Genomic DNA, 25,916 nt, shown 5'->3' with positions numbered 1-25,916 from the left:
GACTGCTTAGAATAGATTTCAAACTGTAACAACAGTGAATCATACCAATAAATACATTTTTAGTTCATTTATTCATCTCTGTATGCATGTGTACATACATCCATAACTGTAAACAATAGCTATCCTTATTACATGCTGTACATACATTATGTTACTTTGCTTTTCTTTATCATCATCAAAAAAAGTTACCTATATATTACATTTCGTAGTACAATATTTGGTAACGATGTGTGATCTGAAATATACCAGTTTAGAGGAAAAGTGGAAATGCAGGCTAGAGAGGTGTAGGTTGGGGCTGATTACTTTGGGCTGTATTCAGATGAATTTAAATAATACATTGACATTTTCAGGTGAGGAGTATGTAGTAGGAAGGGTGAGATTGAACACTAATATTGTTGAGCAAATAGTATTATGTGCTTTCATTAAAGAGCCTGCACCTCTAAACTGCATTGTTTTATCACACCTAGAATTCATTATGTTTTACATCATTACTTTAATTTGAAGGATGTTGTAAGAATTATACCTCTGAAATTCATTGTTGTGTTTACTCTAAGAATGTCGTTAAGGGTGCTATTTAGCAGTATCTCACTTTAGGAGACATAGGATAAATTTCTTCTAAGTTGAGCCCTGGCAGTAGTTGTATTTCTCCTAATTGGTTTGTTTTCTCTTTTGGATCCTCTTTAACTGATTAGATTCCTCTCTCTATTGACGAAGACCAGAACCAAATTTGGGCTAGTTCTAAAAAGTGTATATAGTACCTTAGAGTATGAATAGGGTGTGCTTTCCTTCTTGCTTTTTGTCATTACCTACCTTTGTGTTCTTTTGCTTAAAAGACAGTTCCACTTATTAAATTTCCTATTTTATGGATATTTTTGTTAGTCATGTTAAATTCATTGTTGGGTAGCAAAGTAAGTATAGATAAATTCAAACATATAATTAAGTCCAAGGAGCTAAATTAAAATTGAGTATAAATCTTGTTTTAATTATTTCAGGACTGGAAAAGAAGGCCAACCCAGAGAGTACTACACATTGGATTCTATCTTGTTTCTACTTAATAATGTGCACCTTTCTCATCCTGTTTATGTCCGACGGGCAGCCGTAAGTAAAATTCATTTTAAAACTTTTTTTATTTCTTTTTTTTTCCTTTTTTGATGGAGGAATTGTTATGTCATCATGCACTAAGATTGGTGTCTAAGAACTTTATTTCAGTGTGCAACATTTGGCGCCCAAACAGGGACCTCTTCAGGACTCCATAGAGTCCTTGTAAGCAGTGTGGGACGACATCATTTGGCATGAATCACTTCCCTCATGGGTTTCAGATCAAAAGAATAAAAGGTTTGTTTGTATGAGAGTCTACTCGAGGGTCAAAATTAGATCACTGTGATTTATGCGGATTTTTAAATCTGTGACTTTCATGTAAAATGTGGGTACTGTTTACAAGAACAGAAGTTTTGAAGGCATTTATAGGAATGTTTTAAATTCATAAGCCTATGGAAGGACTCCGATATGCCGAACTTTAGTTTAATCTCGAGAAAACTTTTTTGGAAGCATCAAAAAGAACCAAGATTAACAGACAACTTTAAATTTTTAATCAATTTAATAAACCTTTTTAATACTTCATTGACAAACTCATTTATTTTCAGTTTTGCCTGCCTTCAGCATCTCAGTATTTGAGCACCTTGTTTCTGAATAGGATATAAATATTCACAATCTACTACATATTGAAGAAGTGATACATATGGTAAACTACTTGAGATGTGGGAAATAGTGGGATAAAAATAACAATGTTTCTATAAACTTACATTACTCATCTTAAATTTTTAAAACTGAATTAGGCAGTAACTAGGATATTTTGTTGACTGTGTCCATTCATTTTGTGGTAATAAAGATGATCCAGGTACTTGCTTTAGATTTAGAAATTATATTATTGAAAAATGGTTGTAGCTGTAATTGTTACCTTTCTTCCCATGTGTTTTTCTTAAATACTTCACAGAAGTAAAATACTTCTATAATTTTAGGGTTCTGCAAATTTTATTCTTTCCTCTTTTTTGTTGTTTGCTCTTTCTTGTGAGCAGACCATTTCTGAAGTAAGTTTTCCTAAGCCATGGCTACTTTTTTAATGTGTATCGACTTGTATCTTTCTCAATTTGTTGTATTATGTCCATAATTTGTTAGTAACCAAATGATGAAGTTTGTTATCAGACTTAGAAACAGTAATTTAAAGAAAATTAAGTCTTTTAACTATTTATGATATATCCCATGTAGGCTGGTTTTTAAAAATAAGCACACAAAAATCTGTGGGCTCTTAAATATTTATACTCATAGCAGAAATTAAAATTTAGCCTGCTCTTAAAAAAAAAAAGTTAATTTTAAGTGATTCAGTATAGTTTATTTCTGTCATCAAGGAGTATGTGCAGAATGGTGCAGTAGTTAGTATAAGATAATTAGCCAAAGGATTCTTGTTACTTCATTTTTGCTTATATAAAGTGACAAAGTGATTTTAATTTAAAATCTTGCAGCCACCTGTCATTCCTGTACTCCGTTGTTGATATTATAAAAATGATATGGAAAATTGTGGTAATAACAGGATTTATTGAACTCATGGCCCCAAGATGACTTGGTGACTAAAGTATGCAGTTTTATTTGTTTTGCATACCTCTTTACAAACTGCTAATACAGAAGCTTAAAGGGAAATTATCCATTTTACCAAAATAGATACATTTTCCAGGTTTAATTTTTTAAATCTTTTCCCCTTTCTTACAGAATTTTGTATACACTCGAGGATAAAAAAGAAATGTGTGATATGGAAAGTAAACAACTGCCATTAATGTTTTCTTGTATAATTTCCTCAAGTTTTTTTCTCCATGCTTAAATAGCACATACCTATTGTTATTATGAAAACTTAGGTTAATGGGTAAGATAGTGTATTTTGGAGTTCAAGTAGAATGTTTTGAAGAAGTCTGTTTTGTGTTTGAAGCAAGAAGGCACTTGGAAATTTGTAAAGTGAGCAGGCAGTAGGACTAAAAAGATAATTGCCTAAAGCATGCAGAGTATCATGAATAAAATAAAAAAATACTTAAGGTAAGCCAAGGGAACAAAAAAGATTGCAGTTGATATTTTGAAGAAGGAGGGGTCATTGTTTTATTTTTACTGATTATTTTTTATATATCTTACTTGAATTTCAAGAATGAAGTTATTTAAAGTTAATGTTCATCAAAATTTTCAAGACTCTTATTGGCTCTTTTAGCCTAACTCCCTAAGGATAAAATCGTAAATAAATACTATCAAGATATGTTGGAATGAAATTCATACATTACACAATGTTTGTCTTTATTGTTCCTTATAATTGTGTTGTTTTGATAACTAATTTAAAATTTTCACTTCAGACTGAAAATATACCTGTGGTTAGAAGACCTGACCGAAAAGATCTGCTTGGATATCTCAATGGTGAAGCATGTGAGTAATTTTTAACTTTCTCTCACTTTTATTTATTTATTTATTTTTAAAGATTTTATTTATTTACTTGACAGACAGAGATCACAAGTAGGCAGAGAGAGAGAGGAGGAAGCAGGCTCCCCACAGAACAGAGAGCCCCATGTGGGGCTCGATCCCAGGACCCCGGGATCACGACCTGAGCTGAAGGCAGAGGCTTTAACCCACTGAGCCATCCAGGCGCCCCTTGCTCTCACTTTTAAATAGCCATTGTTTGTTTCCTTCCCCTGTGAAATAAAAAAGCAATGGGATGAGAATTTGTATTTCCACTAAAAAATTAACTTTCAGCAGCATATGTTTGCATATGCTCTCCATTCTTTTCTTATATGGGGAATGCACTATTTTTGCTTCTAAGGCCAGTCACACTTCTCTGTCTATAGACTCCATTTCCTTTCATACTCTGAAAGACTTTGCCTTTAAGAATTGTTACTTCTCTCGCATCATCAGCTTTCTAGTTTTCTCTTTACTGTAAGATCTCTCATTGAACAGTTTTTTGACCCCACATTCCTAGTATCTGTTGAATTTGTCTTGAATTCTTTGTTAACAATTGTGTGATCTCACTGCTTCCCTCCTGACTCCACTTCAGTCTGACTTTCCTACTCAACATCTCTAAAATCACTGTTAAAAGTCAGCACTGATTTAGGGGTTATCAGTTCCTTTCATCTCATATCCATATCTTGGCCTCTCAACAGCATTTGACACTGTTGATTACTTTTTTTTTTTTTTTTTAAGATTTTATTTATTTATTTGACAGGCAGAGATCACAAGTAGGCAGAGAGGCAGGCAGAGAGAGAGGAAGAAGCAGGCTCCCTGCTGAGCAGAGAGCCCGATGTGGGGCTCGGTCCCAGGACCCTGGGATCATGACCTGAGCCGAAGGCAGCGGCTTTAACCCACTGAGCCACCCAGGCGCCCCTGTTGATTACTCTTTTTTGGAAAGCCTTTCTTCACTTGGCATTTGGGGCACCAGACTCCTTTGATTTTCTTTCTATTCATTGTCCATCTCTCATTTTATTTTGCTTACCAATCTTCAGCACTGATCTATTCCTAAGCTCAAGTTATAAATCCACTGTTCACATCTTTCCTTGGATATTTAGTAGGTATGTGAAATTCAACATATCTGAAATAGAATGCTGATTTCCTCCTTCCTTTCTCCCCTCAAACAAAACTAAAATAGCAGGTCTGGTCTCCCAGTGTTTCCATCTCAATAAATTCTTTTTTATTCATGTAGTTGTTAAGGAAAAACCCTAGAAGAGTCTTTGATTACTTTGATCAATGTCATGAGCAAAATCATTTTTTTTTTTAACTTTAAAAGTAAGACACTTTTTAAAACCTTCTATCCTATCCTGTTCCATTCTCCCCCTTTAGACTTGCATAGCCCTCTTACAGGCCCCCACTCCGTATTTTCTGGTCTAGTCTTTGGCCTACCCGTTAAAGTGACCTGTTTGTGAAAATGCATATAAACTTAATTGTGTCACTTACTTGGTCAAGCCCATCTTGCGGCTTCCCGTCATACTTAGAATAAAGCTTACACTTCTTGTTCTTTTCTGACGTATGTGATCTTGCTTCTGCCTACATCTCTGTGGCCTCGTCTTCCAACCCTCCTCTCCTTGCGGCAGTCCTGTCTTATTGATTCTTTTAACTATCCTAACTTTTCAAGTCTTTGTACTTGCTGTTTTCTCTGTGTTAGTTCTTGTTTCTCTACATTGTCATATGTCTTACTTCTTACTATCTCATTCACATCTGTGCTTATTAAGTCTTCTGTCAGGACTTACCAGGGGCGCCTGGGTGGCTCAGTTGGTTAAGTGGCTGCCTTCAGCTCAGGTCATGATTCCAGGGTTCTGGGATTGAGCCCTGCATTGGGCTCCCTGCTCAGCAGAGAGGCTGCTTCTCTCTTTCCCTCTGTCTGCTGCTCTGCTTATTTGTGCTCTCTTTCTGTCAAATAAGTAAATAAAATCTTTAGAAAAATAAGGACTTAACCATTCTAAAATATAAAATAGTATTTTGCCACATGTGTGCATCTATGTATAGTATCTTCCTGATTTATTCATCAAATTCCTTACATTGATTTGAAATTACATATTTGTTTATTTATATATTGTCTCCCCCACTAAAGGGTAAACTCTAAGAGGGCAAACACTTGTTAAATACCCAGCATTTAGAGCAGTGGTAAATAGTGGGTGCTTACCTGTATAAATGAGTTATCATTAATTTGCTGTCTTAAAAAATATGAATAAATAGGTATAATAAATTGTTACATAATATACATTGATGGGTATGAATAAATTTATATAATCTTATAATAGTATGAATAAGTCAATATAGTTCTGATTGGCCCTAACCTTTCTTGGGGTGGAATTTACTACCTTTAAGTCATTAATAGCTATCTTATCATACACTGTGCTCCACGGCTTTAACAGTAAGACTGATTTGCACAGTCTCTTGCATAATGGAAAGACCATCATCTGGAGTGTTATCTTTTTGTATTGTCCTCACTGAATATTCAGTAAGCACTTAGTGAGTGGTTATTCATTTACTTTTTTTTAGATTTATTTATTAGAGGTGGATGGAGGGAGGTAGCGTGCGAGTGGGCATGAGCTATAGGGAGGGGCAGAGGGAAAGGGAGAGAATCTCAAGCAGCCTCCCTGCAATCGTGATCTGAGCTGAGATTAAGAGTTGGATGCTCAACTGATTGAGCCACCCAGGTGCTCCTTGAATGGTTATTCTTATAGGCATTGTACTTGGTGCTATATACAAAATGCAAAATTCCTGTCCTGAACATGTTTACCATTGTGAAAGACAGATTAAATAAGGGTTAAAATCTTGGGAGAGGATTGAGGAGGGCTTCTAATCCTGCTGCGAGGAGGATGGAGTTGAGGATAGGCAAAGACTTTTTTTTTTCTTTTTTCTTTTTTAAACTATATGGTGCACTTGTTAGAAAATGGACTTTTTTCTTTTTTGCTTCAGAAGATCTGGTATAGATTTTAGGATTCTCTATTTTTAAGTATCTCAGGTGAGCTTGATAAATAGACTGGTTAGTGGGGGAGAGTACTTTAGGGGAAGTAAATGGTTTTTCTTTTCAGAGTCCAGAAAAAAGTTACCCTTTAATCATCCATGTCATTTCCTGTAGTTTCTATAGGACAAATACATTTAGTCATCAAGTATATTCCTTTGGTATTTTTAAAACAAATTGTTGAATTAATGGTTTAATGAGCAAGTTGAGGAAATCCTAAAGACATTCCATGATCTTAGAGAAGGAGACAGAACAGCTTAAGGAAATCAGTTCATAATATAGATTACATATTTAACATGATCCCAATAAAAATCTTTAGTTTTTCTTGAGGGGAGGGGTGGAACTAGACGTGATGATGTTAAAATCCATTTGATGAAAGTAACTATCATTAAAGTTTGGAGAAGAGCAATGAGAAAATACTGTTTTGGAGTGTAGAACTAATTTTAGAGCCCTAGTAATTTATGTGAATAAACTGATAGAACGGTTTTTTATATTTTAAATGTTAAATTATGTGAATTTGACACAATTAAAGAAGGAGGTCAAATCCGTGGGGGAAAGATAGGATTATTCAAGTAATAGGTTGGTAAAAATTCGAAAGTTCTGTATTATTAAAGACCTGACAAGTTGGAAAAAAATATTTCAACTCCTGTCACAGTGAATTGACCGGTCTTACTGATAATATGAAGTGGTTCTATAAATACATGCATAAATGACCAAATACCCAATAGATTATAGTCACAAAATTCAAAGAAAAAGTGATGAAATCATCTGAAAAATGTTTATTTCACTCATAATTATAAATTTAAAGTATATATAGTATTTTTTTTAGCCTCATTGATAACAATTTTTCAGTTTAATAATACACTTAGGAGTCCCTGAGGAAACAGATATCCTAATGTAATTTTAGTTGTAGTGTCACTTGATGAAATTCCCACTGAAAACACTACATCTGAGACTTTATCCTAGAGGTATGATTGAAAATGCATGAACAATGTGTCATTGTTTGTAGTGACAAAAACTGGTTAGAACTGAACTGCCCGTGGATAGATAGGGTACTAGTTAAATAAATTATAATTAATCCATACAAGAAATACTATGTAGATTTAAAAAGAAAGTTAAAGAATGCTGCACATACTGATATGTTAAAGCTCTGTTATTAGGTTAAAAAAAAAAAAAAGTTCATGACAGTGTGTATAGTGTGCTGTTTTATATGTTAAAAGAGGAGAAGAATAAAAGTGTATCTTTGTATTTCTTGTAACTACAGAGAGAGACTAGAAAGATCCACAAGAGACTGACAGTAATGGAGGGTGGTGAGAACTAGATGGATAGGGACTGGTACATTCTTCTGTTAGTTTCATTATTTTGAACCATTCAAAAATTAAATGATTTAATTTAAAAAGTAATTATTATTATTATTTTTTTACCAATTGTGAGTAACTAAAAATTGCATTTTTAAGGCGAATGCTAGTTTAAAGAGTTTTTCTTTATACATATATGTTTATCTATTTATTTTAGATAACATTTTGTGTGTATGTGTGGTAATTAACATTAGAGTATATGTTCTATGAAGTGACCAGTTGATTTTTCAGTCAGATTATTACAATAATTTGTGAACTAAATTATTAAAAATATTTTGTTCTTTTACAGACTTTTAAATACAGATTAATCTTTTCTAATTTTTTAGAAAACTGCTTTAAAACTTATTTTTTTTTCCTTAGGGAAATCACTGTATTATATACAGTAAGAATTATTATTGTAAGAATTATTATATGCAGTAAGAAATAACAAATATTGGGCATTTCTTGTAATAATGTCAAGTATATGTGTTCAAATACTGATTTTCTTACATAATTCTTTTAAATCTCTAGCAACATCCGCAAGCATAGACAGAAGTGCCCCTCTAGAAATAGGTCTTCAGAGATCTACCCAAGGTATGTTTTGTCACATATTTATATTGAACTTTGAAAAACTTATTTCAGAACTATGTACTTACTTACTTTTTTTTTCTTAAAGTAAAACGAGCTGCAGATGAGGTTTTAGCAGAAGCAAAGAAACCACGCATTGAGGTAATGGGACTTTATTTTAAATGTGAATCGTAGTATTACTACATTGGGTTTGTATATGAATAAGAATTCTTTTTCATAGTAGTCCCACGAGCTTTTTTTCTGGAAAAATTGTTCTAGTATAATGAATGTTTGATTAATAGTAGTTTGAGCTGTAGTTTAAGATCTTTTACATAGAAGTTATATGTTGGACAGATCACTTTTCTTTTATATCCTTATGAAAGTATTGGGCTAGGTCAGGAGTTGGAAAACTACTTCTGTTAGGAATCATTTTAGTAAGTATTTTGGGCTTTTTGGGTCATTTAGTGTCTGTTCAACTACTCCATCCTGCAATTACAGTGCAAAAGCAGGAAGACGCAATACTTACATGAATTGGCAAGGCTGTATTCCAATAAAATTTTATAAACTGGATGGTGAGCCTACTTTTGGGTTGTAGTTTGCCTACCCCTGGAATAAGATGGTCTGAGAATTTGCTTCACTCTTCAGAACTGTGAACATGAAGTGCTTATTGCAGTTATTTCTTAAAATACTGGTGTGTATTAATATAGCCACCTGAGCGGCTCAGTCATTTGAGCATCCTGCTCCTGGTTTCAGCTCAGGTCATGATCTCAGGGTCTCGTACTCAGCTGGTGTCTGCTTGAGATTTTCTCCCTCTGCTCCTCGGCCCTCCTCCTCTTTGCATGCACCCCCTTCTCTCTAAAATAAATATTAAAAAAAAAATACTGGTGTATTAGGTTACATATTTTTTTTGTGGTGTATTATAGCCAGCAAGTGGAATACTAATATTGGTAAATAAGGATAGGTCACATGAAATAGAAGCTGTATAAGAAATAGAGTTACCTTTAAATAGAAAAGTCATTGAACAGCTAGGGTGCTGCATAAGAAAGTTAAGCCTTAGAAATTCTGATTTTATGATTATGAGGTTATTTATTTACATTTTTTAACAAATCCCAGATCAGTTACATATAAAACTCCCTGACCATGGAAGATTATGTACTAGAAGTAGCCTTAAAATCTGAGAAATGGGTGCGCCTGGGTGGCTCAGTGGGTTAATGCCTCTGCCTTCGGCTCAGGTCATGATCCCAGGGTCCTGGGATCGAGCCCCACATCGGGCTCTCTGCTCTGCAGGGAGCCTGCTTCCTCCTCTCTCTCTCTCTCTGCCTGCCTCTCTGCCTACTTGTGATCTCTGTCTGTCAAATAAATAAATAAAATCTTTAAAAAAAAATAAAAATCTGAGAAATGACTGAACTGGTCAATATATCAATTAATAATATAGAAATAGTAGTCATCACTAATGTTAACATTACTAGAAACCATAATCTTTTCCTTTCACACTTGTATAAAAATCAAATAGTTGTACCTTTTGCCTGCTACATAAACACAAAGCATCCATAGTTAAGGATAAAATGGTAACTTTTAAAGGGACAGGGTTGTTGGTAAGTATGTTCTATGTAATCAGTGACAGAATTTGATGCTAAAATAGTACAATTTTGTTCTAATTAATTTTAAGACAATTTTAATTAAGCATACTCTGAGACATGGACTTGTTATTTCTTAGTTAATCATAGTAATAATTAGCTCATTGTTTTTCCTCTGTTCTTGGTGACTTTTGTATACTTTATGTATATTAACTCATGTAATCCCAGCCACAGCCTCCTGAAGTTGGCAGTACTATGCATGTCATCAATGAGCAAACAAACCCCTCAGAGAGTAAGTTACTTGCTGAGGTTCACAGAACCAGAATTAGAGCCCAGACTATCTGGCTTCTAGCCATTCTATATATACTGACTACAGATTTGGCAGCAGTAATACAGAAGTTTTCTCCAGCTCTCTTTGTATGAAAGAAGGTTATGACCCACTGTGAACAGTGAGTGAATTTAGAAACACTATTTATTTGGAAAAACCTGAATTTACAGTTAAATTATTTTAAATAAATAGAACATGTTGAAAGTACTAATTTGCTAGGCTACCATTAACTTGGAACATCAGCAAGAAATAGCATAATATAATTCTTTCCAGAGTATTTATAAAGTTACAATGAGTTACATAAACAGTTTTCAGTTCAGTGCATATACGCTGGGAAACTGCAAGGCGCTGGGCTAGGAGAGAAACCTTGAGAGCAGAGATTCTGATCTAATCTGATTAATTTCTAGGCTGCAGTTGTCTTTAAAATCAGTAGTTTCCTAAGGAACTTGAGTAATTTGTATTATTACTTTCATTACAAATGGCTAAAATTTAATGCAGCTTGCTAAAATACCATCTTTGCATTCATGTCAGCATAGTGTTTTAAATGATGTTAGTATTAGAGCATGGATTGGATGGAGCACAACATCGAATATACAGATGCTTTTTATACAGTACCATATTTTGTTAGCCACAGACACTGACTGTGATCCTTAGTTTTCTCATTTGTTGAATGTGGACATTGAACTAGATCAAGTTTTTTTTGTTTGTTTTTAAAGATTTTGTTTATTTGATAGAGAGAGACATAGCGAGAGAGGGAATACAAGCGGGGGGAGTGGGGGAAGCAGGCTTTCCACCAAGCAGGGAGCTTGATGCGGGGCTTCATCTCAGGACCCTGGGATCATGACCTGAGCTGAAGGCAGACGCTTAAAGACTGAGCCACCCAGGTGCCCCTCAAGTTTTGCTTTTAACCGAACACTTTCCAGACTAAATTTTATCTGAAATTCTGACATGCAGGTTAGAGAAAAGCTGAGCTACCAAAGGTTGAACTCAGAGAAATGACCATGGGGCACTTTGTAGGTTATGCCTAATGTTCTAAGGAACATGCTTTGAAAGCACTCAGGTTTTACTTCTGATCCTCAGAAATCCTGATAGATCAGGACCTGGGGCAACAGGTGCAAAAACCTATCTCCAAAATGAAATTTTTGACTATGGTGAAGGCGTTTCATAAAATTTAGTGATAAATTTTCCTGAAGAGAAGGAATTTATTTGTGGTATAATACCTTATGAATAAAAGTAGATATGATACATTATGGGAAGAACGTTTAATCTTGGAAAAAAGTTGCTGAAGTTCTTTGGTAAGTTTTTAATCAGTTCTACTCTTATATGATCCAACATGTATTTATTATTGTCTTTCTGTAACTAGAAGTAATCTTTCAGTTGAGCTGACTTAAGGCCAGCAATGCTTGGAATGTTATAGGCAGGAATTTATGTAAGGAAAAGTTACATGTTTTTGTTGTTGCTCTACAAGTTAGGTAAAAATGTAAAATAGTCACTAACCAGTGATTATTTTCAGGATGAAGAGTGTGTGCGCCTTGATAAAGAGAGATTGGCTGCTCGTTTGGAGGGTCACAAAGAAGGGATTGTACAGACTGAACAGATTAGGTAAGATTTTCTGTAGTAGAAAGTGTTAAGTGTATATGGAAAAGGAGATGTTAATACATTATCTACATTTACTTCACCTCTTGCATTCATTATATGCTACTGTGACCTAAGTTCAGAAGATGTGTGGGCATGTTTTAGGGTAGAGGAGATTGAAAGTTTTTTTGTTTTGTTTTCTTTTGTTGTTTGGTAACTTATTAATTCTTGTGGTAAGGAAAACAGTCTGTGATTGGTTCATTCATAAGTGAATTGGCATGGCTGGATTTGGCCCGTGGTATTATTTGGTGATCCCTGATTTTTACTGTAATTAGAATCACTTTATGATTTTTTCTTGGCACAATATAATGCTTTGGAGTTCTATTCAAACTTAAAAATTCAGTGCCTATTTTTAAAAGCTTTATTCAAGGTGACTGACATAACAATAAGCTGCACATATTTAATATAAGTTGAAAGCTTTCACGTATGTATACATCTGTGAAACCATCATCGTAATCAAGATAATGAATATAGCATCACCCCTATAAATTTCTTATGTACTTTATGATTCCACACTTCTACCTATCCCCATATCCTAACCTTTGTACGTAACCATTGATCTGCTGTTAACATAAATTAGTTTCTTCTAGAGTTAAGTATAAATGGAATTATGTAATATGTACTTTTTGGGGGGCTCTGGCCCCCTTACTTAGCATAATCATTTTGACATACCATCCATATTATCAGATGTATCAGTAGTTTGTTCTTTATTATTACTGGGTAGTTCATTCTGTTCCATTGTATGGACGTAAAACAGTTTGTTTTCCTAGGTACCTGTTTATAGATATTTAGCTTGTTGCTGTTTTTTGGCAGTTGCAGCTCAAGCTATGTTCATTTTGTACAAGTGTTTTATGGACATATGTATTCATTTCCACTATGTAAATACCTAAGAGAGGAGTGATTGAATTGTGTACTTTTCTAGATCTGCCTTTTAAAGAAATTATCAAACTTTTCAGAGTGATTGTACCATTTCACTTTTCTACCATTCCTACATAAGAGTTCTAGTTTCTTCACAGCCTTGCAAACACTTGGTGTGGTCAGGCTTTTTAATTTTAGCTGTGCTTATAGGTATAGGATGGTATCTCAATTGTGATTCTATCTTGCACTTACCTCATGATTTCTTGCACTTACCTCATGATACTATGAGTATCTTGTGTGCTTATTGCTGTCTTACATCATGTTTGGTGAAGTGTGTTCACATTTTGTCCATTTTTTCTTACTGGATTATTTTCTTATTACTGAGTTTTGAAAATTTGTTGTATGTTTTGGTTAAAAATCCTTTTTCAGACAGGGGCTTTGCAGGTATTGCTCCCAGTCTGTGACTTGTCTTTACATTCTCCTAACTCCCTTTTGAAAAGGAGCTTGTTTTGTTTTAATTTTTATAACATCTCATTTATCAACATGTTCTTTTTTGAATTGTGTTTGGTGTTATATCTAAGTTATCTTTGCCTGAACAAAGCCAACAAAGATTGTCTCCTCTTCCTTTGTAGAAAGTTTTTTAGTTCTAGGTTTTATGTATAAGTCTGGAATCTATGTTAATATTTTGTTTGGGTTATACAGCATGGATCAAAATCTTTATTTTTTATGATCTAGATCAGTTTAGGGTATGTGGATAACCCACTTATTTCAGCACTATTGGTTTCCGTTGAGTTGTCTTTGCACTTTCATAAAAAATCAGTTGTTAATATGTAGGTCTGTTTCTGGACCCATTCTGTGCTGTTGATCTAGTAGTCTTCTTGCCTATCCCAAACCGTTTTAATCTAAGTTTTGAAATCAGATGGTGTTAGCTTTCCAACTTTGTACTTCTGTTTCAAGGATGTTTTTCTCTGTTTTAGGTTCTTTACATTTTCACATGAGTTTTGGAATTAACATGTCATTTCCTATAAAAAAGCTCACTGGGATTTTGACTGGGATTAAATTGAATCAGTAGACCGGTTTGGGGAGAATTGACATCTTAAAAATACTGTGTCTTCTGACTATGAATAAGATGTATTTATTTCCCTGTCTATTAATGGAAAGATATTTAGATCTTCTGTAATTTAACATTTCATAGTTTTCAGTGTGTAGGCCTTATATATCTTTTTGTTGTATTTCATACTTTTTGATACTATTATAAGTGATAGTTTAAAAAAATATTCCAATTCTTGATTTATTGCTAGTATGGAGGTACAATTGATTTTTGGGTGTGGGTCTTATATCCTGCAATCATGTTAAATTCATTGATTAGTTCTTGTAATTTTTTTTTTGTAGCTGTCTTTAGCTTTTCTACATAGATAATTATGTTGTGTACACATAAAATAAATTTTTTCTCTTTTTTCCCTCTTTTTTTCTTTCTAAACTGGATTCTTTTTATTTCTTTCCTTACTGCACTGGCTAGACTTGCTGAATCCCCACTAATCCAATGTTGAAGAAGCAGTGAGATCAGACATTCTTGTTTTGTTCCTCATTTTAGGGGAAAGCATTCTTTCACCATTAAGCATGTCAGCTTAGGGGTTTTTTTTGTTAGATACCCTTCAGTAGGTTGAGAAAATATCTTTTTCCTTGTTTGCTGAGAGTTTATCAGAAAGGAATGTTACTCTTGTCACTTTTTTTTCTGATTCTATTGAGATAATGGTATAGTTTTCTTGTTGATAATGATGAATTAAATTAATTTTTTGATTGCATTTCATGGATAAACACTACTTCATTATTTTATTAGTTATCGTGCCTCATAACAAATTTTTTTAAAATTTATTTCTTTTCAGCATAACAGAATTCATTGTTTATGCACCACACCCAGTGCTCCATGCAATACATGCCCTCCATAATACCCACCACCTGGCTCCCCCAACTTCCTATCCCCCGCCCCTTCAAAACCCTCAAATTGTTTTTCAGAGTCCATAGTCTCTCATGGTTCATCTCCCTTTCCAATTTCCCTCAACTCCCTTCTCCTCTCCATCTCCCTGTGTCCTCCATATTACTTATTATACTCCACAAATAAGTGAAACCTTATGATAATTGACTCTCTCTGCTTGACTTATTTCACTGAGCATAATCTCTTCCAGTCCCGTCCATGTTGATACAAAAGTTGGGTATTCATCCTTTCTGATGGAGGCATAATACTCCGTAGTGTATTTGGACCACATCTTCCTTATCCATTCATCTGTTGAAGTTGCCACATAACAAATTAACCTGAAACATACTCGCTTAAAATACACATATTTATTATCTCACGGTTTCTGTGGGTCAGGAGTCTTGGGGTGATTTGCGTATCTTCTTTGCTTTAGGACCTCTCACAGTGTTGCAGTTCAGTTGTAGGCTTGGTGGGAGAAGGATCTGCTTATAAGCTCAACCATGTGGTTGTTGGTAGAATTTAGTTCTTGACAGCTTGTTAGACTAATACAATAGTTCCTCAGGTGTTATCTAGAGGACTCTCTTGGTCCTTTGCCGCCACATTTGGTCTCTCCATGGATTATTTCACAGAAATAATCTTGAAATAACCTCATCAAAGTGAGCAAGCAAGAGTGCCAAGAGAGCTGTGAAGCAAGATAGAGATTTCTTTCTTTTTTAAAAAAATATTTTATGTATTTATTTGACAGAGAGAGAGAGAGAGAGAGAGAGAGAGAGAGGGAGAGAGGGAACACAAAGGGGGAGTGGGAGAGGGAGGAGCAGGCTTCCCACCAAGCAGGGAGCTTGATGTGGGATTTGATCTCAGGATCCTCAGATCATGACCTGAGCCGAAGGGAGATGCTTAACGGCTGAGCCACCCAGGCGCCCGAAATTGTTTTCTTATAGCCAAATCTTCAGAGCGACACCCTATCATTTGTACATCATTCTATTTGTTAGAAGCAAATTAGAAGCAAGATTTAGCCTCCCCACTCCCACAGGAACTGGATTATACATGGGCATGAATGCCAAGAGGTGGATATTGTTAATTATTTCAGTGGCTGCCTACCACAATCATACTGTATTGTTGAATTAGAGTTTTTAAAATTTATACAGAATTTTGTACCCATGTTATTGAGGTCTGTCGTTTCTTTATAATGTCTTTGTGTTGTTTCCTATCAAGATAATTCTGGTCTCAGAATAAGTTGGAAAGTACTTCCTTTTCTTCATTTTCTGGAGAAGTTTGTTTGGAATTGGTATTTCCTCCTGCATTTGGGAAAATTTGAGGAAGCTATAAAACTATAGTTTTACTTATTTTCATGTATTTCAGGTAAAGTTTTTAACTGCATATTCAACTTGTTTAATAGTAATAGGTCTATTCTAGTTCTCTCTCTTTGAATGGTTCTTTGAAGGAAGTTGCCCATTTCATCTACATTGTCAAATTTATTTGCATAATGTTGTTCATGTCCTTTTAAGATGTCTATAATCTGTAGCAATGACCCCTTTTTCATTCTTTGATATTAGTTAGCAGTTGATGTTTCCTGTTAATTTCCTTATTGCCTGGCCAAAATTGACCAGTTTTATTGATTTTCTCAAAGAACCAGATTGGGGTTTTCTCTTCAGTTTTTGTTGTTTTTGTTTTGTTTTTTCCTTTTTCTTTTTGACGCTTCAATTTCTGCTCTGATGATAACTTCTTCTGCTTTATCTGGATTAATATGCTGTCTTTTTTTATGGTTTCTTAGAGGGAAATTAATGATCTCAGCTTTCATTCTAAGAACTACTTAATGACATCTCATATTGCTATGTTGTGTTTTCATTTTCATTCAGTTCAAAATTACTGTCTAATTTTCCTTTTGATCTCTTCTTTTACTCATGGATTATGTTCAGTTGAGTTATTTAATGTCCAGGCATTTAGGATTTTTTAGAGATTTTTGTTACTGATTTCCAGTGTGTTCCAAAGTATGGTTGTGTATTATATGACTTTGAATCCTTTGATAAGTATTGAAACTTGGTTTTTGGCCCAAAATAAGGTCTGTTCTGTAGGCACTTGAATGTGTATTCTGCTGTTACTTTGGATTGTCTTAGTATAGTCAACATGGTTGATAGTGTCAGTAGAGTCTTCTATATCCTTACTTGTTTTTTGTCTTGTATTATTGATTATTGGGATGGAATTACTGAAATCTCTGGCTCTGGATTTGTCTATTTTTCTTTGCATTTCTATCAGATTTTGTTCTCTTACTTTGAATCTCTGTTATTAGGTGTAAATGTTTAAGGTTATGTTGTCATGATGAGTGGATCTTATTATCATTATGGAATGATCTTTACCTCTGGCAGTATTCTTTGTTAAAAAAAAATCTACTTTTTCTTGTATTGACCTAGACACTCCTCCAGCTTTCTTTTGGCTTATGTTACCATAGTATATGTTTTTATCCTTTTACTTTAAAAAACAAAATACGGTAAAAAACACAGATAACATTTATCATTGTAGTATTTTAAATGTGTAGTTCATAGCCCTAAGCTCTTTCATATGGTGTAACTGAAAACTGGAATCCTTTTACTTTTAATCTATGTGGTCTTTATAGTTTAAGTCCTTTAATTGTATGTGTGGATCTTTTATGCTTAATGTGATTATTGATATGGTTAGTTTTAGTCCATTTTGCTTTTTTTTTTAAGATTTTATTTATTTATTTCACAGAGACAGTGAGACAGGGAATACAAGCGGGGGAGCGGGAGAAGGAGAAGCAGGGAAGCAGGCTTCCCGCTGAGCAGGGAGCCCGATGCAGGGCTGGATCCCAGGATCCTGGCAGACACTTAACGATTGAGCCACCCAGGCATCCCTTGCTTATTGTTTTTTATTTGTCTTTTCTTTGTCCTGTTTTTGGGCTTTGTATTTGGAATAAGCAAATATAAGTTAGAATTCTGTTTTTTCTTATTGGCTTATTGGTTATAATTGTCTTGTTATTAAGGCTTTAGTGCTTTTAGTATGCATGGTTTGTAGCATCACAGTCTATCCAGAAGTGTTATACTCACTACTTCATGTATAGTATGGGAACCTTAAAATGGTATACTTATACTGTGTTGTAAGCACCAATATGCATTGTTCTTTAAAGTGTTATCCTTTAGGGCGCCTGGGTGGCTCAGTGGGTTAAAGCCTCTGCCTTCGGCTCAGGTCATGATCCCAGGATCCTGGGATCGAGGCCTACATTGGGCTCTCTGCTCCTTGGGGAGCCTCCTTTCTCCTTTGTCTCTGCCTGCCTCTCTGCCTACTTGTGATCTCTGTCAAAAATAAAATAATAAAAAATCTTAAAAAAAAAAGTGTTATCCTTTAAAGAGCTTTAAATAAGAAAAAAATCTTTTTTTTTTTAAATTTTATTTATTTATTTGAGAGAGAGATCACAAGTAGTAGGCAGAGAGGCAGGTGGGACGGCGGGGGTGGGTGGGGGGGTGGGGAGCAGGCTCCCCTGCTGAGCAGAGAGCCCGATGCGGGGCTCAATCCTAGGACCCTGAGACCACGACCTGGGCTGAAGGCAGAGGCTTAACCTACTGAGCCATCCAGGCGCCCCAAGAAAAAATCTTATGTATTTACAGATACCATTTCCATTGTTCATTTCTTTGTTCAGATCTATTTACCTAATTTTTTCCTTGTTCCTGAAGGATTTCTTTTTTCTTTTCTTTTTTCTTTTCTTTTTTTTTTTAAGATTTTATTTGTTAGAGAGAGAGAGAGCACGCACAGGCAGACAGAGTGGAAGGCAGAGGCAGAGGGAGAAGCAGGCTCCCCGCCGAGCAAGGAGCCCGATGTGGGACTTGATCACAGTATGCTGGGATCATGACCCGAGCCGAAGGCAGCCACTCAACCAACTGAGCCACCCAGGCGTCCCTCCTGAAGGATTTCTTTTAACATTTCTTTTTGTGCAAACCTGCTAGTGATTAATTCTTTGAACTTTTGTAGCCTTTATTTTGCCTTTTTTTAAAAAGAAATTTTTACTAGATATTAAATTTTAAGTTTCTTTTTTTTTTTTTTAAAGATTTTATTTATTTGAGAGAAATAGAAAGTGAGCACGATTGGGGGGAGGGGAGAGAGAGCAAGAGAAGCATGCTCACTGCTGAGCAAGGAGCCCAACCCGGGCCCCAGTCCCAGGACCCTGGATTCATGTTCTTTCCTAAAGGCAGATGCTTAACCAACTAAGCCACCTAGGTGCCTCTTAAGTTACATCTTTTTAAGTACAGGTCTTCCTTTTTTAAATTTTTTTTAATTTTTAAAGATTTTATTTTTTTGTCAGAGAGCATAAGCACAGGGGCATCGGCAGGTAGAGCAGGCAGAGGAAGAAGCAGGTTCCCTGCTGAACAAGGAGCCTGATGTGGGACTTGATCCTAGGACCCTGAGATCATGACCTGAGCCGAAGGCAGACATTTAACCCGCTGAGCTGCCCAGGCATCCCAAGTACAGGTCTTCTTTGACTTAAGATGAGTTACATCCTGATAAACCCATCCTAAATTGAATATATTGTAAACCAAAAATGCACTTAATATACCTAACCTTCTAAACATCATAACTTAGCCTAGGCTACTTTAAATATGCTTAGAATGCTTTCATTAGCCTATAGTTGGGCAAAGTTATCTAACACAAAGCCTCTTTTGTAATAAAGTATTGAATATCTCATGTAATATATTGGATGTCATATCAAAAATGTAACACAGAATGGTTGTATGGGTACAGAATTATTTTAAGTGTATTAATTATTTATTCTGGTGATTGCTTGACTCACTGAGGGCTGTAGCTTGCTGTCACTGCCAGGCATAATGAGAGAGCATTGTACTACATACCACTAGCCTTAGAAAAGATCACAATTTCAGGTATGGTTTCTTTGGAGTGCATATCACTTTCATACCATTATAAAGTTGAAAAATTATAAATCAAACCATTGTAAGTCAGGACCATCTGACTTACAGATGTTATATATACAATCTGACTTATTAAATGTTATACTTTCTTAATTTCTCAATTGCATTGTTGCTGGGAAGTCTGCCGTCAGCATTTTCTTAAGTTTTTAAATTTTTTTATGGAATGTATCCTTTTTTTCTCTCTGGGTACTTTAAAAGTTTTCTCTATTACAGGTTTTGAGCTGTTTATCACATAACTTGGCCTTTTCTTCATGGTTCTTAGGTTTGAAGTCCATTGAGCTTTTGGAGGGAATTTTTGTGTTCATAATTTGTATTGAATTCAGAAAGTTTTTGGCCTTGTTTCTTAAAATATTTGGGTTCTTTTTTTTCTATTCACAGGATAGTTTCTGTAGTTGTGTCATTCACTAATATTTTTTTCTTTAATTATATCTGTGATGTATTTATAGTCTCCATCGTGATTTTTTTTTATCTTTGCAGGTTCGTTAAATACATAGTCCATATCTCATTTAATTTGTTGAGTATATGGAATAGAGTTACAATAATTATTTTAATGTCTTTGTTTGCTAATCTTGTATCTGTGTCAATTTATAATTGATTTTGATTTTGATTTTTCCTCATTCCAGCTTATCTTTTCCTGCTTCTTTACATGCTTTGTGATCTTTGGATACTAGACATTTTGCATTTTACCATATTGAGTGCTAGGTATTTTTGTATTTTACAAAACTGTTTTGGGATATAGTTAAATCACTTGGAAACAGTTTGTTCCTTTTATGTCTTGATTTAAGATTTGTTATTTGAGCTGGGTTCAGTTAGGTTAGGGTAATTATTCCCCACCATTGCTTACAGAAAACCATTCTGAGTACTCTACCTCATGCCCAGTCGATGTGAGGTTTTCAGTTTGGCTAGTAGGAACGAGAACTTTTCCTTGCCCTCTGTGAGCTCTGGACATTGTTCCCCTCTAATCCTGTTGGATGGTTTCTATACCCAACTTTTGTTTTCTCATAGTCCTGTGCTAATCAGTATTCTCCCAGAATACTTGATGGGCATCTTCATTGCAGCTCTTTCTTCTCAGGTACTTAGGCCTATGAATTCCAGCCACCTTGGTTTTGCTGGACTCTCAGCACCATTTCTCAAATCAGGTAATCCACTCAGTTTTGCCTCGATTCTCCTCCCTTTGCCATTTTGAAAACTTAAAAGGCGGCAAACTGCAGCATTTATAGGGCTCACTTCATCTTGTTTCTGTTTGTCAGAGATCATAGTCGTTCATAGCTTGATACCAGGTATTTTGTAAGCTACTCTTTTATGTATTTTGACTGGCTCTTTGGAAGCAGGAGAGGTTAATCCAATCCTTGCTACTTCATTTTTTTAGCTCGAAGTAAAACTCCCAATGATTTGAAGGTCCAGTTCACATTTGACTATGATTTAGAGAAGTATTTTAGTTCGATTTAAGTTATGCCGGTTTGCTTTAGAGTTTAAGGAGAAATGGCATAGCATTATATAAAAATGAGTCAAATACTAGATGTATATTGAGCACTGCTATAAAGTTCCTTCATACCTTATATAAATAAACTAGTATACTATATAATACTACCATATTTAAACCTGCAGGGATTTCCTGTCCTTTTTCCAGATGTTGTTTAAACATATTTCAAGATTGTCACCTTGTGATTAAAGTAATAATTTTGTCAACTCTTAAGGTACCCAAACCCTTTTTATTTTTATTTTTTAAATATTTTATTTATTTGAGAAGAATGGTCAGAGAGAGAGGTAGAGGGAGAGGGAAAAGCAGACTCCCTGCTGAGCAGGGAGCCCAACATGGGGCTCAACTGCAGGACCCTAGGATCATGACCTGAACTGAAGGCAGATGCTTAACTGACTGAGCCACCTGGGTGCCCTTTCCCAAACCCTTTTTAACTCTTTTTCTCATTTTGTGAAAAACAACACTAAACTTACCTTAATGAAGTTTATATTTTGTGTTAAGTCTTTTTTTTATAGTTCTCAAAGTATACCCCATGTTTGCTATTTTGCCTGTTATTTGAAAATCAGGTAAAGAAAAGAAAAAGAAAACTGCAAAATATGGTTTTATCTTACAGATAGTAAAAGGAATATATGTTGATATGGCATATAAAAGCCTCCTTCACGTATAAAATGGGTATGTTACATTCATTATGAAGGTGTGACACCTTGAAATAAAATTTCAAGGGAAAGCTAAGCTTTGAATTGTTTACAGAATGAGTTTTTCCACACGCAACCCCCCTAGGTGGGGTGTGTTTTTGTGTGTTTGTATGTACAGTTTGTGTGGATAGAGAGGCATTGGTAAATAAAAGTCTGAGAAAACATTAAGGAAAGCAGCTATATTAATGGATTCTGCCTTTGGGGAAGGGGGCAGATAAACACAAGTGCAGGGATTTTTGTTGCATTGATCCTGCTAAGAAGTTACTGATTTGCTTATAGAGTAATATTTCTACCTGGACTCTTGATCTTACATGATTATTAAATATCAAGTATGTAAGTTTTAGATAAGAAAATCTTAATTATTGCCACTTAAGGTTATTTTTACCAAGAACTTATAAGTGTAACAAAATACGTTTATAATGTGCTTGAGATCTTTGCTATAAAAATTTTAAAAAAGGAAATTGCTTTCAGGTCTTTGTCTGAAGCTATGTCAGTGGAAAAAATTGCTGCAATCAAAGCCAAAATTATGGCTAAGAAAAGATCTACTATCAAGACTGACTTAGATGATGACATAACTGCCCTTAAACAGAGAAGTTTCGTGGATGCTGAGGTAGATGTGACACGAGACATTGTCAGCAGAGAGAGAGTATGGAGGACACGAACAACTATCTTACAGAGCACAGGAAAGGTAATTAAAGTTTTTCACTCCTTCATTAGAGTATGTATAACTTGTCTGTGAGTGGTTATAGAATTGGCTGAAGTTTGCTATTACTAGCAATTTTCAAGTTTTATCTCCGGAAGATCAGTAATAATGTAGATTTCTAAGTGGCCGTATTTACCACTTAGTGGTTGTTGGTCACCAAAGAAACTGATGAAAATGTCTGAATCACAGTGCAAACCTCTTGATTTGCACCTCATTTGTAAATCCAGTGAATAGTCCAGTTTTCTTGTTGATGAGATTCTTGCTTCAACCTAATGAGGAGGGAATGTTGATGGCCAGCTGTGTGGTTATTAATATTGTTATTCATTTTTTTCCCCCACAAAGTAGAAGCTTATGAAAATCAGCATTTATTTATGTATTCTATACATTATATTCTGTTGTGTGGATGTAGCAATATTTATTTATTCTTTATTAATGGCATTGGGTGGTTTATTTGTTTTTATAGTTACAAGATTGTGGAATTTTTTTCCTCTCCCTTTTCCTCCTTTCCTTCCTCTCTGACTCCTTCCCTCTCTATTCACAATTACAAGTAATGCATTAAAAAAATCCTTATACATGTACCTTTGTGCATTTATATGCATACAACCAAAGGATTAATTCCTAGAAGCAAATTTCGGGTTAAAGATGTACACTTTAAATTTTGAAAGATTAAAAATTTGGAAGATTCTAGATATTTGGTATCCTAATGCGTCTCCAGAAGATTGCTTTGGTCTCTTTCACTGGCACATATTCATCTGTCTTTCCCTCACCTCGCAATTTTCTCTGAAAGAGTGTTGAAGTATGTGAGGTTACCAATGAAAGTGAACTTAAACTTTGGCCAAGACAGACTGGTTTTATTTGTAGATCTGGATTCTGGTCTTAAATTTACTGTGCCATGTTAGTAGGATTCAGGTTACTTGAAAAGAGTAATATGAGGGAAATAACTTTCTTTTGTACTTTGTCCTATTTTACAAAGTACTTGAGGTTAAGTTTAGGAATTATTCCTCAGAGCTTAGAACTAGAGAAATCTGAGGATATAAACTTCAGTTTTTGTATTTACAGTAAAGTGATCTGTTGATACTCATTTTCACTGCATAATATGGCTAATAGTTGAATATTACAACCTGCTAATGTTCTACCAGTGTTCATTGTAATAGCCCCCAAATTTGAATCTTATAGTAAAGGAATAAAACATACCTTCTGTGCTCCATCTTACTTTTAGACCAAACATTAAATTTTCAAAATCTGAGATGAACAATTTTCTTTGAGCTCTAGGTGGCAGGGTTTTACCATCATTTTAAAACTTAGTGCTCTAATTTAAGTTAGTGTTGTTGCTATCACAGTATAATTTAAGAAATAAATTATAGTTTAAGAACTGTTTGGTAGCTGTTTGGTTTACTTCTGTGAGCATTAACATTTTTAAAAACCAGAAACAACTGTTTTGACTGATAGTCTTTCTGTATATGGCTTTCCTCTCCTGAACACTAAAAATTCTTTAAGGTACTCAGTCCTAATAGACCCTATGATTTTAGATAGATCTTCATTATTACTGGGGATTAGGGCCTTTTCACCTTCTAAATTTCTGGAATAAAAACTTGATGAGAAAAATAAGTATGTTCCTTTATAATTATATTATTATTGTAAGCAACCCAGTTTTATAAAGTCATTAAGAATATACTTATAAACTTAAATAAGGTAATGTTCCTTATTGAAAAGTTGATTTAAAAGAGATCATTAAAAGGAAGATTATAATCACCTGTAATTCTAGGACATAAAAATAGCTGATAACATGGATTCTTCTAGAGTTAGTGTCTCTTACACAAAACTTTATTATTTTTAAAGTTTGGGATTTGATTTTCATATATTTTTAGTGATTTTCATAGTAGGATTAAGACTTTGTTTGCATTTCACTGTGTTGACTTCTGTCCTGCTGGTGCAAAAGCAGTGGTTGGTTAACTCCTGGTATTTTGCCATGAATCAAGTTTTTAAAAATACTTCCCAATTTGAAAATCTTTTAAAAGCATACAATAACTCCTAACAAAGAGTATTTTAAAACCTTCCACATCTTATATAAATTGTAGCAATCTGAGATTAGCACTAGAGTTTATTATACCTACAAGACGATAGAATTGATTTCTTTAAAAATTAAGAAGCCTCTTGTGACAGCAAATCTCATTTTTACTTCAATAGCTTGTTTCCTAGCTGCATATTTGAATAGATGCAGAATATGAATACATTTATAGCCAATTAAACAGTTTAAGTAAAATAAAAATAAATGGGTAACAGTGTGTTTATCATATTTGGTTTGGGGATCAATTTTTAGTGGTAGTTCGATTTTTATTGTGTGTATAGTAAAGAACACCTCAGTGATGTAGTAGAGAAGAACTAAAGGAAGAAAAGTCTGAAATTATTTATTAAATAAACTTACTGCCTTGAATACTTAATTTTAAGTGGACTGATTAAGATCCATTTATATTTTAGAATTTTTCCAAGAATATTTTTGCAATTCTTCAGTCTGTGAAAGCTAGAGAAGAAGGGCGTGCGCCTGAGCAGCGACCGGCCCCAAATGCAGCACCTGTGGTATGTTTTACTGCTTATATATTATTTTTAATTAAAATGACTCTTGTTTTTCAGTATTGTAATTTTGAAAACATCTCATCTTAAAGTTCTTAAGTCAGTACTTTTAAACCTTTTCTTGCTTTAGTATTCTTGAAATATGTGAAAATTTTTCCTGCCATTAAAGCTTACACAGTGAGATCTCACCTCACAGAAGTTAGATTGGATATTATCAAAAAGACAGGAAGTAAGTGTTCGCAAATATATGGAGCAAAAGGAACCCTTGTGTACTTGTGGTGGGAATGTTAATTGGCGTAGCCACTAGGAAAAGCAGCATGGAGGTTGCTCAGAAAATTAAAGAAAGAACTGCTGTATGAACCAGCAGTTATCCTTCTGGGTATTTATTTGAAGAAAATGAAAACACTAACTTGAAAACTAACTTGAACATCTTAATGTTCACTGCAGCATTATTTACAGTAGTTAAGATATGGAAACAAGTGTCCATTGATGGATACATGGATAAAGAAATTGTGATATGTACATACAATAGAATATTAGTCAGCCATAAAATATAATGTAATTTTGACCTTTTTTTTTTTTTTTAAGATTTTATTTATCTATTTGACAGAGAGAGAGAGAGCACAACTAGGCAGAGTGGCAGGTAGAGGGAGAAGGAGAAACAGGCACTTTATTGAGCAGGGAACCTGATGCAGGGTCAATCCCAGGACCCTGGAATTATGACATGAGCCCAGGGCAGCCGGTTAACTGACTG

At 34.6% G+C, this 25,916-nt stretch overlaps 1 protein-coding gene across 2 annotated transcripts in view; it reads left to right on the top strand.

Moving 5' to 3' along the window:
* The window catches only part of CDC73 (cell division cycle 73), a 122,382-nt gene that overhangs the window by 2,018 nt on the left and 94,448 nt on the right, over window positions 1-25,916 (top strand). For both annotated transcript variants that reach the window (XM_082703946.1, XM_082703945.1), the window contains exons 2-8: window positions 993-1,098; window positions 3,387-3,456; window positions 8,371-8,433; window positions 8,516-8,568; window positions 11,825-11,913; window positions 22,360-22,576; window positions 25,070-25,168. In XM_082703946.1, coding sequence (XP_082560072.1) covers window positions 993-1,098; window positions 3,387-3,456; window positions 8,371-8,433; window positions 8,516-8,568; window positions 11,825-11,913; window positions 22,360-22,576; window positions 25,070-25,168 — 697 coding nt within the window. The remainder of the gene's footprint in view (window positions 1-992; window positions 1,099-3,386; window positions 3,457-8,370; window positions 8,434-8,515; window positions 8,569-11,824; window positions 11,914-22,359; window positions 22,577-25,069; window positions 25,169-25,916) is intronic.

Source organism: Mustela nivalis (assembly GCF_964662115.1).
Source record: "Mustela nivalis genome assembly, chromosome: 16".
NCBI classification, from domain to species: Eukaryota; Metazoa; Chordata; class Mammalia; order Carnivora; family Mustelidae; genus Mustela; species Mustela nivalis.
Note: the sequence above shows the minus strand (reverse complement) of the source record. Positions and strands in the feature narration are given on the sequence as shown.